General features: G+C 48.5%; 1 protein-coding gene across 3 annotated transcripts in view; it reads left to right on the forward strand.

Annotated features, from left to right (window-relative positions):
• The window catches only part of POLA2 (DNA polymerase alpha 2, accessory subunit), a 49,265-nt gene that overhangs the window by 13,538 nt on the left and 23,611 nt on the right, over positions 1-12,116 (forward strand). For all 3 annotated transcript variants that reach the window (XM_075073300.1, XM_075073301.1, XM_032804245.2), the window contains exons 11-12: positions 1,374-1,498; positions 11,664-11,702. In XM_075073300.1, the coding sequence (XP_074929401.1) occupies positions 1,374-1,498; positions 11,664-11,702 (164 nt within the window). The remainder of the gene's footprint in view (positions 1-1,373; positions 1,499-11,663; positions 11,703-12,116) is intronic.

Genomic DNA, 12,116 nt, shown 5'->3' on the forward strand with positions numbered 1-12,116 from the left:
CACAAACTGCAGCTAGTGCAGTTTCTCAGATCTGGTGCACATTAAGCTGTTTAAAAGCATCATTATGTACTCTTTACTGGGCATAGCTTCCTATTTTTTTTTTTTTTTAATAGGTCCATTGTGGGATTGTTCTTGGATCTGATCCCAGTGATCTATTGTTAAAGTAATCTCCTGTGCTCTGACTCTGCACTGAGAATGTAATGAAAAGCTGAATTAATTTCAGGGACTGGCTTAAACCCAGCCAAAGACATTTAGTTAAAATTTTTAAGACAGGCCCATATATATATATTTTCAGCAGCTTTCCATCTGCTGGAAGGGCAGTCTGGGAGGGAGGCAGAGGAAAAATGATCAGTTCATCACATGCTGATCTCGCCAGTCTTCTTGTATCAGAGTCTCAACCTCCCTTGAACCACGCCTGCCTTAGTACTGGCCCCCTTAGCACTTGGAGGCTCCCCCCATTACAAAAATAGCCTCCCACCCTTGAGCACACTAAGTTACAACAGCACCCACTCAAATTTGGCTCAGTCTCTCCTCTATCAGATGGAGGGGTGGCTGAGCCAAACCTGAGAGGTGATGCCACATTTCCCCTCCTGCAGATCAGATGCAACACCACTCACTTAAATTTGAGCCATTCTCCTACCCCCTGGTCATGCCGGAGGGGTGGATAAGCCAAACCTGAGTGGTGCTGTGACCTAACCACTGACCTGTAAGAAGGCTCATCGGTCCCTCTCAAAGACTGATGTGCCCCTTTCATTGAGAACCTCTGGCTTGATTTTATTGTGCAGTGAAGATATCAGTACATCTGGCTAAACTTGGGGGTGAGCTGAACAGGGCAGTATGAATCACTCATGCTGAATTGTCTCTCTTCCTTCTACTTCTCATCCTCCCCATGCAAATACTTAACACAAACTATGTCTTGGCTATAGTCTGGGTTTTTACCCTCTTTCTCTCCGTCAGTGAGGTAGCACTACATGATTGCCTGGATAGCATCCCTTGTAAGACCATTTGACACATCAGAAGAGAAGTAGTGTGTGGTTTGTTTGTTTTTTTAATAGAATGATAAAGAGAAATATTTTAAGTGGCAGGGTGGGAATGCTCTTTTGTATTGCACACCCCAGCCAGAAAAATCTAACAGCTAAGAAATAGCACTGAGCTTGTGTGGGTGTGTATCAGATCTTAAACGTCACACTACAGTGCCTCTCTTTCCATGTGATGGATGACTCTGTGTACAACATCTGAGAGCAAGATCTTAGAGAGAGAACACCACCTGGCAAAGGGAAATCCCCCACGTGTGTGGTGACAGAATAGAGGATGCCCTATGGGCAAAGGGGGAGCTTAGAAACTTGTGCTGACACTGCTGCAATACATTTTAGATTTGGAGCTGCAAATAGTCTTGGTTGCTTGTGGGCCCTACACAACTTCTGACAGCATCACCTATGACCCTATGTTGGATCTGATTGATATTATCAACAAAGACAAGCCAGATGTTTGCATCCTGGTAAGAGAGAATATTCCTTACTTTTGGATTATTCAGGAGAAGAGTTGCATGTTTGGGTATGGATCCTGCAATGAATTTTATGCAGATGGATCCCTGCCCAGCATGGAGCCCATTGACTTCAGTGGGACTCCATGCAGGAGTCTTCCCACACGGAGCTCCTGGCAGAACTAGGGCTGCGGTCCCAACTAGGGGTCTCCTGAGAAATGGCTTTTGCCCTAGTAATTATCCTGAAATATTTCTTCTGTTTATGTAGGACCTGTTCTCCTCTACCTCCAACTGTTACTCTTATTACATCTGGACATAAATTTATATTCTGATCTCTCAAAAACTTAAGCATTTTTTATTATTTGTATTACCATAGCACCTAGGAGCTCTAGTCATGGGCCAAGGCTCCCAATTGCACTAGGTGCTGTACAAACACAAAACAAAAAGATGGTCCCTGCACTAAGGAGTTTAAACTGTAAGTATAAGACCAGAGACAACAGATGGATACAGACAGACAGGGGACTACAAGGAAACAATGAGACAATATTTGCTAGCATGCTAGACTGTGGTCTCAGCACACCAGCAGCCTAACTATTGTCAGTTGTGCGTTTTGTTTTTTGTTTTTTTTTGTTTGTTTTTTTTAAATTTTTGGTAGGCATCACAGAACAGAAGTCTTGAGGAAGGTTTTGAAGGAGGATAATGAAGTAGCTTTGTAAATGTTTTTGGGGAGCTCCTCTCTGTGAGGAGCAGCGTGAGAGAAGCACAAAGATGCTTAACTCCAGGCATGTGACTAGTGCCATTGAAGTCTAGGGGACTGTTCATATGCTTTAAATTAAGCATGTGCATAACTTTTTGCAGGACTGGGGCTTTAGAATGTAAGCATTGTAGAGCAGTGTCTGTGTCTTTCTGTATGTTCATACAGTTCTTAGCACAATGAGGTCCTGATTCCAGTTGTGGCCTTGGTTCATAATAATAGGATTCTAAAGCACAAATCCTCTAAGAATCATTGCAGCTGTGTGACTGCACAGCAACTCAACTTAACTGTTTAGGACTAGAAAAGATGATGATTCCCATATCTAACTAAAATTGCAAGTAGGGAATTGAAGAATGCAGAATGGAATTACTCAAAGCTGGAGTTTGGCCAGGACACTGGGGTTAATGCTTTTACAAAAAGTTCTATGGGATATTTTAATGAACATGGGCTTTCAGGACCTTAGTTTTATTTCCTTTTTTTATGCAGTTGCTTTGTACGTAAATGGTATAACATGAAGCTGAAAACTGTTTCCATTCAAAAATACTAGGCTTAAAAGTGATCTGATCAATTAGGGTACAATCCAAAAAGCAAGATGACCATTCTTAGTCAAAGTTTATTGCTGCAAGTCCTCTTACAAGGCCCATAATACATGAATGCTTTTTCATCTCCATGTGAAGTTTTGAATTCCCTGATGCAAATACCTACCTTGCTGTAATGTGCACATCTTCTTGGTTGACAGGAATAGCCCTAGAGTTAGTGCAACCTAGAGTTAGTACATGCCTTTCTCTGTGCCCGATCCATAAAAGATGTGAATCTGTCTCTAGCTGAACTGTAACATGCTCACCTCCTCTCTGGAGCGGGCATGGAGGCAGAGACATTGATTAATGGATTACTTACTTCCCTGGGACAGAGGAAGCTCATTCCAAAGTGTGTGAGGCCTACAACAGTTCAGATTCTAGGACCTCTCAAGCTGATCTGTCCAGAGAACATCTGTGACCTACTGTAAATTGGGCGCATGGGGCATGGGACACAACCACCCAGGCCAGGGGATTAAGTTAGGATTTCTAGTGACTTGAGCATAGGACTGGAAGCCGGGGCTCTCTTTCTGCCACTATCTTGTTCTGTGGTCTTGGGAAAGTCTGAGTGTCTAAGGCTTCCCCATCTGAAAAAGAGATACACTCGCTCCTGTAATTTACTGAGTTAAGTGCAGAATAGTATTAAGAGGAAGCTCTGTTATATAGTATAGCCTAGAGCCCCAACTGAGTTTGGGACCTTGTTGTCCAAGGTGTTGCACAGATACAGTGAGACAGTCCCTGCTCCGAATAGGCAAGACAAATAAAGAGTGGGAGGTGAAACAGGCAGAGAGAGGAGAAGTGACTTGCCCACAGTAGCAGAGCTGGGAAAAGAACTTGGGTCTCCTGACTGCTAGGCCAGTGCTCTATCCATTAGCCCATGTTGCCTTTTTTGTCTTTTTTTAAATTGAATTCTAAACAATACTAGCTGTAAACCGAAGGGTTTTTAGATTATGTACCACATAAGGGATAGGGTTTATCAACTAGTCCACTAGAGGTCGTAGTGACTTCAAAACCAAGCCATGTCTGCCCAGAAGAGACTAGTTGTAGTAATATTTTTGTTAGATAATCTCATTTTATATATATTATTTTTTTAAGAATGCACAACAAATTTAAACCAAAAATGAAGCCCAGTGTCTGTATGTAACTACGTAAAGTTATCCATAACCTCACAATCCCTGTGAGAGTGTCCAGCAAATATAGGCAGTTATTACATTCCCTTGGGAGTCAGTGATTTACCCTTCTATTTAGAAAAGGTGAAAGGCACCTTGAAAAAGCAGTTAGCTTCTTGTAACTGTTGTTCTTGGAGGATGTATTGTTCATGTCCATTCCAATCAGGCATGTGCGCTCGCACAGTAGCCAGAAGATTTTTCTCCTAGCAGCAATCATAGGGTCAACCTGGGTGCCCCTTGGAGTCGCACCTTCATGGCACCCAATATAGAGCACTGCTGACCCTACACCACCTCAGTTCCTTCTTGCCAGCTACTCCGACAGAGGGGTAGGAGGGTGGGTATTGGAATGGACATGAACAACACATCTCAACGAACAACAGTTACAAGAAGGTAAGTAACTGTTTTTAATTCTTCGAGTGCTTGTTCATGTGAATTTCAATCAGTTGACTCCCAAGCCCAAGTTCAGGTGGCGGGGTGGAAGTCATCCCCTGATTGGAGCACCATTCTACCAAAGGCTGCATCATCTTGGGCCTGCTGCATAATCACATAGTGCATGGTGAAAGTGTGGATGGAGGACCACATTGCTGCTCTGCAGATTTCCTGAATAGGGAGCAGCGTCAGGATCGCTGTTGTTGAACCCCTGTGCCCTGGTGGAGTGCACAGTGATCAGGAGTGCAGGAACCCCTGCCAGGTTGAAGCACTCGCGGATGCAGGATGTGATCCACGACAAAATGTGTTGTGACGACACAGGTAGGCCTCTCATTCTGTCCTGCCACTACCACGAATAACTGGACCGATTTTTCTGAACAGCTTCGTTCTCTCGATGTAAAAGGTTAGCACCCTACAGACATCTAGTGAGTGGAGTCTGTTCCCTGCTGCTAGAAGGCAACTTAGGGTAGAACGCTGGGAGAAAGATGTCCTGGTTAATGTGAAACTGCGATACAACTTTTGGGAGGAAAGCAGGGTGAGGCCTGAGCTGCACCTTGTTCTTATAGAACACAGTATAAGGGGACTTTGAGGTTAGGGCCTTGAGTTCAGACACCCTCCTGGCCGAAGTTATTGCCACCAGGAATGCCATCTTGTAAGAGAGGTAAAGCAGGGAGCACGTTGCCAAGGGCTCTAAAGGTGGTCCCATGAGTCTAGAAAGGACCAGGTTGAGGTCCCAGACCGGGACAGGCTGGCTGACATTGGGGTGTAGCCAGTCGGGCCCTTTTAAGAACTGGCTGACCATCGGGTTAGCAAACACAGAGCAGCCCTCCTCGTCTGGATGAAGGCTGAGATGGCAGCTAAGTGCATCCTTATTGATGATAACGAAACCCCTGCTGCTTCAGATGGGGGAGGTAGTCCAGAATAAGCGGCACTGATGCTAGTGTCAGGGATGAATGGCGCTGCACCGCCCAGATTGAAAATCTCTTCCATTTGGCAAGGTATGTGGCTCTCGGAGAGAGTTTGCTGCTGCCAAGAAGGACCAGTCTAGCCTGGCCTGAACAGGAAAGCTCAATCTGGTTCAACCATGGAGCTTCCATGCTGTGAGGTGAAGCAACTCGAGGTTCGGTTGTTGAAGACAACCGTGATCTTCTGTCAGAAGGTCCAGGAAGAGCGGCAGCTTCCATGGACGTGTCTAGGAGAGATGTGTACCAGTGCTGACTGGGCCAGGCTGGTGCTATCAGTATGGCCTGAGCTTGTTCCATCCAGATCTTGAGGAGCACCTTGTGAACGAGCGGTATGGGTGGAAAGGCGTATAGGAGACAACCTCCCCAATGGAGGAGGAAAACATCTATCTGGAACCCAGGCTGTGATTTTTTTTGGAAGGAGCAGAACTGCTGGCACTTCCTGTTGTATTGCATGGCAAATAGGTCTATCTGGAGAAAGCCCCACCTCTGAAAGTTTGAAATCGCGACGTCCAGGCGAAGGGACCATTCATGGCCGTGAAACGACCTGCTGAGGTGATCCACCAGCTTGTTCTGTACCCCAGGGAGGTGCGACATTTGCAGGTGTAATGAATGTTCTACACAGAAGTCCCACAGCACAAGGGCTTTCTGGCACAGGGGAGAGGAGCATTCTTACACACACCCACTCCCATTTATTGCTATAGAACATTGCCGTGGTGGTCTCTGTCATGACACCACGTTGTCCCATTAAGTATGCCCGGAAGGTCTGGCATGCCAGGCGCACCGCTCTTAGATCTCTGACATTTGATGTGAAAAGCCAGATCTGCCTGAGATCAGAGACCGCAAGTGCTGCGGTCTCCTGGATGTATTCCCCAGCCCAAGTCTGATGCATCCATCACTAGCAACAGAGATGGCTGCAGACTGGTGAAGGGGATCCCTGAGCATACCTCCTGACAGTTGAGCCCCTTAGGAGGGAGTTGAGGACCAGGTGAGGCAGGGTCCCGATTCTCTCCAAGCTATCCTTGGCCAGGCGGTACACTGATGCGAGCCATGACTGAAGAGGTCAAAGCCTTAGTCTGACATGCTGCACCATATAGGTACAGGCAGTCATGTGTCCGAGAAGCTTCAGGCAGTTTCCCTCCACCACAGCAAGAAACTATCTGAGGCCTCAAATCATATCAATCAGGGCCTGAAACCTCACTTGTGGCAGGCATGCTCTGGCCTGGGTCGAGTCCAATATTTCCCCTATAAATTCTATCCTCTGGACTGGGGACAGAGTTGATTTTGCTTCATTTAGAAGGAGACTCAGGTTGTCAAAGGTGGTTCTGATGGATCTGACCTGAGCTTCTTGGAGTGACTCTCTTGATCAGCCAGTTGTCAAGGTAAGGAAACACCTGTACTTGATGCCTGCGTAGAAATGCAGCTACAACTGCCATGCACTTGGTGAAGACATGAGGTGCTGCTGACAGGCTGAACAGGAGGACTGTAAATTGATAGTGAGTGGTGTTCACCACAAACCTGAGGTATTTCCTGTGGGGTTTGGTGATCGCGATATGAAAGTACACATCCTTCAAGTTGAGGGCAACATACCAGTCTGCTGAAGCCAATGAAGGAATGATGGAGGCCAGAGAGACCATGCGGAACTTGAGTTTCTTTACAAACTTGTTGAGTTCTCGCAGGTCCAGGATGGGCCTGAGGCTGCCTTTGGCTTTCGGTATTAGGAAATAGTGGGAATAAAAGCCCTCACCCCTGTGCTCCTGAGGAACCTCCTCCACTGCCCTAAAGATAGGAGCGACTGCATCTCCTGGATAAGGAGTTGCTCATGAAGCGGGACGGGGAGAGGTTTGGAAGGGCAGGATGGCACAGAATTGGATGGAGTCTCCCTGCTCTACCGTGAGGAGCACTCATCGGTCCGAGGTGATCAGGACCATGCACGGTACAAAGGGGATAATCGGGATGAGAAGGTAAGGTGGGGTGGATCCATTGTCAGGTGTGGTACACCATCATCAACCTCAACAGCTTGGGTTGTCCCGAGCCCTGACCAGAGAGTTGGTGTGACCTTCTCCTGCCATTCCAATTCCTCCTTCTGGACCCATCTTGGCAGTTCTGATGACAGAACAGCTGCTGGAGCTGTGGATGGAAGTGTCTCTGCTGCATCGAAGGAGTATAGAGGCCCAGGGACCTGAGGGTGGCTCTGGAATCTTTAAGGCTGTTTAGCTTTTTGTCCATCTTCTCTGAGAAGAGTGTCTTACCCTCAAAGAGCAGATCTTGGATGGTCTGCTATACGTCATAGGGGAGGCCAGAAACCTGAAGCCATGAGTCTGTTCTCATGGCCACTCTAGGAGCCATAACTCTGGTTGCTGCATCTGCCCCATCAAGTGCCACCTGAAGGGATGCTCTGGAGATCAGTTTCCCTTCCTCAACCAAAGCCGAAAATTCAGCACGGGAGTCTGAGGGCTGCAGACTATAGCCATCGCTGAGCAGGCATTGTAGGAGTACCTGCTGACAATGGATGGCCTGCTGGTTGGACATACGGAGTTGCAGTGTCCCCATGGAGTAAACCTTTTGCCTGAAAAGGTCTAATTTTTTGGCGTCCATATTCATGGGTGACGGGCTTTAAAATCCTTATGTCTCCCACTGGTTAGCGGCATCCACCACCAGTAAATCAAGCTGAGGGTGGGAATAGAGGTGTTTATAGCCCTTGGAGGGCACAAAGTACTAATGCTCATTGCACTTGGCCATAGGTGGCAGCAAAGCTGGGGTCTGCCAAAGGGTCTTGTTCATGTCTGTGATTCTTTTTATCAGTGGTAAGGTGATACAGGCAGGGCCAGAGGGAGCCAGGATGTCCACCATAGGGTCCACGTCATCCACAACTTCCTCTGCCTTAATGTCTAGACCCTGTGAAACCTAGCGCAGCAGCAGCTGCAACACCCTGGAGTCTTCTAGAGCTGGGGCTACTGAAGTGCCCTCTAGGGCCGGGGTGGGCAAACTATGGCCTGCAAGCTCATGCTGGGGAGCGAGGTCTGGGGCTTGCCCAGCTCCGGTGCTCCAGCTGGGGTGCTGGATTGGGGGCTGCACCATACGGCTTGGCCTGACTCCAATGCTCTAGCCAGGGTGCTGGGTCGGGGGCCGTACTACGAGGCTCCCGGAAACCGCAGCATATGTCCCCGCTCCAGCTCGTTTGTGCTCCAATGGGAGCTACAGGGGCAGTGCTTGTGGATGGGGCAGCGTGCAGAGCCGCCTGGCTGTGCCGCCACGTAGGAACCGGAGAAGGGACATGCCACTGCTTCCAGGAGCTGCTCAAGGTAAGCTCTGCTCAGAGCCTGCACCCCTGAGCCTCTCTCCATGTCCCAATCCTGTGCCCCAGCCCTGATTTCCCTCCTGCCCTCCAAACCCCTTGGTCCCAGCCCAGAGCATCCTCCTGCACCCCAAATTTCTCATCCCCAGCCTCACCCCAGAGCCTGCACCCCCAACCAGAGCCCTCACCCCCTTCCACACCCCAACCCCAATTTTGTGAGCATTCATGGCCCGCCATACAATTTCTATTGTCTGAGGCCCTGAGGCCAAAAAGTTTGCCCATCTCTACGCTAGGGCCTCATCTGATGAGAAGAAGGAGGCCACCAGGAGAGGTGGTTGCTCCCTTCCGTTCTCGCCTGAGGGATCTCTTGAGCCTGTGGGAACTGTGGTAGGTTGGCCTGGTCCTGGTGCTGTGAAAGGCGCAGGTGTCTGTGCTGACGTCAGGCCCCATTCTGGTGCCAGCAGCTGGTGCAACATGTGTACTGGGGTTCCTGTAGCGTCAGTGCCAAGGGTGTGCCATAGCCGCATTTGGGGCTGCTGATGCCTCCGGTGCTGAAGGTAACTGTGTTAATGACTGAGGCACCTTCTTTGGTGTCCGCGACGTTCATTCTCTCATGATTGAGACCACTGATGCAGCACCCAAGCAGGACCCCTGACTCCAACCCTGGGCTTGATGGAAAGCCTACAGAGTCCAAAAGGACCACTGCAGTGGATTTTGCCTTTGAGGGGCCCACTGCATTGGGTGGGACTGCCTATGGTGCTATGAGGAGGATCTTCTGCTCCTGCTATAGTTGAAGCGGTATGAATCTGACTCCGAGTAGGAGGACCAGAGTGTCGCTGCCCCTCTTCAGGTAGGGTGTTGAAGCAGGGGACCAACTGCACTCCCTGGGTGCTGGTGCTAGAGTAGAAGGGTGCGGAGGTGATGGGGATCAGCGTGCCATCATTGCTGGCTTTCCCTTAGACTGCACGGGGTGCTGGGATGGAAACTGCAGTGCTGGGACACTCTCCTGTTTTGGCAGCGAAAACGGCGCCATGAGCCTCAGTAGGTCCTGCGCCACCTCGAAAGCCTCTGGAGTGTACAAGAGCAGTAGATGCTCCACAGGTGTGGTGAGCAAAGTGGGCCCGGTCTTGACTGCCTCACCTATGCAGGAGTCAACGTGGCCCCACTCTGAGTCCCCGAGCTATGGCCTGATTGAGGTGCCACTGGTGGCTGGCCCCTGGATCTTGCTGAGGGAGATCGACCTCTCCTTCTTCTGCGCCGGCGATTGGGCCTGGTGCCGATGGCTGGAATGTCCCCAAGAGGCTCCATGACTGTGCCAAGCTTCCTTGCCAGCATCTTTCTTCGACGCTGGATCCTTTAAAGATGGTGCAGGAGCACTTTGTGCCAAAGATAATGTGCTGGGAGCAGGATCAGCGGTGCCTTGGTCTGACTGAGGTCAGAGAACTGCCTCCATAAGGAGAATATTTACACACTGCTCCCTCTCCTTAATGGTTCTTGGCTGGAATTCCCAACAGATCTTGCCGTGGTCTTTCTGGTGACCCTTGCCCAGGCACTGTAAGCAAGAAGTGTGGGGAGTCACTTTTTGGCATGTGCTTCACACAAATCTGGCAAGTCTTAAAGTCCAGGGATCACAGCATGTCCTGGTAACAAATGTGGGGGGAACCCCCCGTAACCGAAACTTATAAAGAACTGCTAAACTGTAATAACTACTGGAAACTAACTATGTACAGCGTATAAAACACTGCTAATCCACTTGCCGAAGTAAGAGACAAGCAAGGAGAAGTTCCAGCTACTGTCATTGGTGGTAAAAAAGGAACCAAGGCGGTGTAGGGTCAGCAGGGCTCTATACTGGGTGCCATGAAGGTGCGACTCTAGGGGCCGGCCAGGCCACAGTTGTTGCTAGGGCGGGGGTTCTCAAACTGGGGATCGCGACCCCTCGGGGCAACGAGGTTCTTACATGGGGGTCACAAGCTGCCAGCCTCCACCCCAAACCTCACTTTGCCTCCAGCATTTATAATGGTGTTAAATATATTAAAAAGTGGTTTTTTAATTTATAATGGGGGTCATACTCAGAGGCTGGCTGTGTGAAAGGGGTCACCAGTACAAAAGTTTGAGAATCACTGTGGTAGGGGAAAAATCTTCCAGGTACTGTACACATATGTGTACACACACCTGATTGGAATTGACATGAACAAGCACTTGAAGAACAAGGTGATCCCTTTAATTCCCTCCAAAGGCCTCCTCTTTCTAAAGCATCTGGTAATGGCCAATAGACTGAGCTAAATGGACCATTTGTATCCAATGTTGGAAAACCTATGTTCAGTGATCACAAAGCACTTTCCCAGTGTATGATCAATCACACAGCTTCCCTTGCTCTGACAGGACTGTTCAGAGTGCTTTACAAAGGAGACAAGTAACATAATCCCCATTTTATAGATGGAGAAACTGAGGCACAGTGAGAGGAAAGTGACTTGCCTTACATCACTCAGAGGCCAGTAGCAGAGCTGGGACTAGAACCCAGGTCTCCAGGGTTCCAGCCCAGTGCTCTGCCCACTAATCTACATTACATCCCTTAAGTTTGATGTTTGCCCTTGGGTGGGGAAACTGAGGTACAGAGGGGCAAAGTGATGTAGTAGTTTTATGGCCACTTCTGCCCAGTAGACCTGACTCCCAGTCCCCTGCTATCATCCACTAACTTATGTTCCCTCCTTAACTCAGGACTCCTGGCTCTTCTTCCTCTGTGTATTTGATCACACACCTTCCCTGAGTCAGGAGATGGAACCCGAGAGTACTGGCTCCCAGTCTCTGTTCTAGTCTCTAGAAAACTTTCTTTCCAGCTGCGTCTTGTATATTACCTATGTTTAATGCAGCCTGAGTCACAGTTCAGGGCTGGAGCATGAGTCAGTGAGCAGGCAGGATGCAAGGGATAGATTTTTTTTTTTTTTTTTTTTTTTTTCTCTTTGAATTCCTTTAACTTCATTTTCTTGTTCTAGTTTGGTCCTTTTCTCGATGCTAAACATGAGCAAGTTGAGGTAAGTTGCCCCCCAAGGGAGTTGAGAATCCACAAGCATTTCCCCTCTGCGGTCTAGTAAATACCATGAGCTAACACTGTGGGGCTGCTATGGAGCAGCCCCTTAAAAGGCTCTCCTACCTCTCGCTGCATGTCCTTTCAGAGTGACAGCACATCAAAGGCAATGCCAGTGCAACAGCCATGGAGGGATATTCCCTGACTTTGCCCAAGAATTTAGATGAGTCTTGTGAGAAGTATTTACTGCCCATTAGAATCCTTGAATTGCCAGGCAACCCAAATATCCATGGCTTCTTTACATGGATGAATCCTGGCCTCCCTAGGAGGCTATCGCCATGTTACCAAATGAAACTAAGATTTATTAACTTTATGGGCAGCCATTTAAAGAATGACCTTCAAACTTTGGTTGTCATTGCCC

Source organism: Chelonoidis abingdonii, chromosome 17 (assembly GCF_003597395.2).
Source record: "Chelonoidis abingdonii isolate Lonesome George chromosome 17, CheloAbing_2.0, whole genome shotgun sequence".
NCBI classification, from domain to species: Eukaryota; Metazoa; Chordata; order Testudines; family Testudinidae; genus Chelonoidis; species Chelonoidis abingdonii.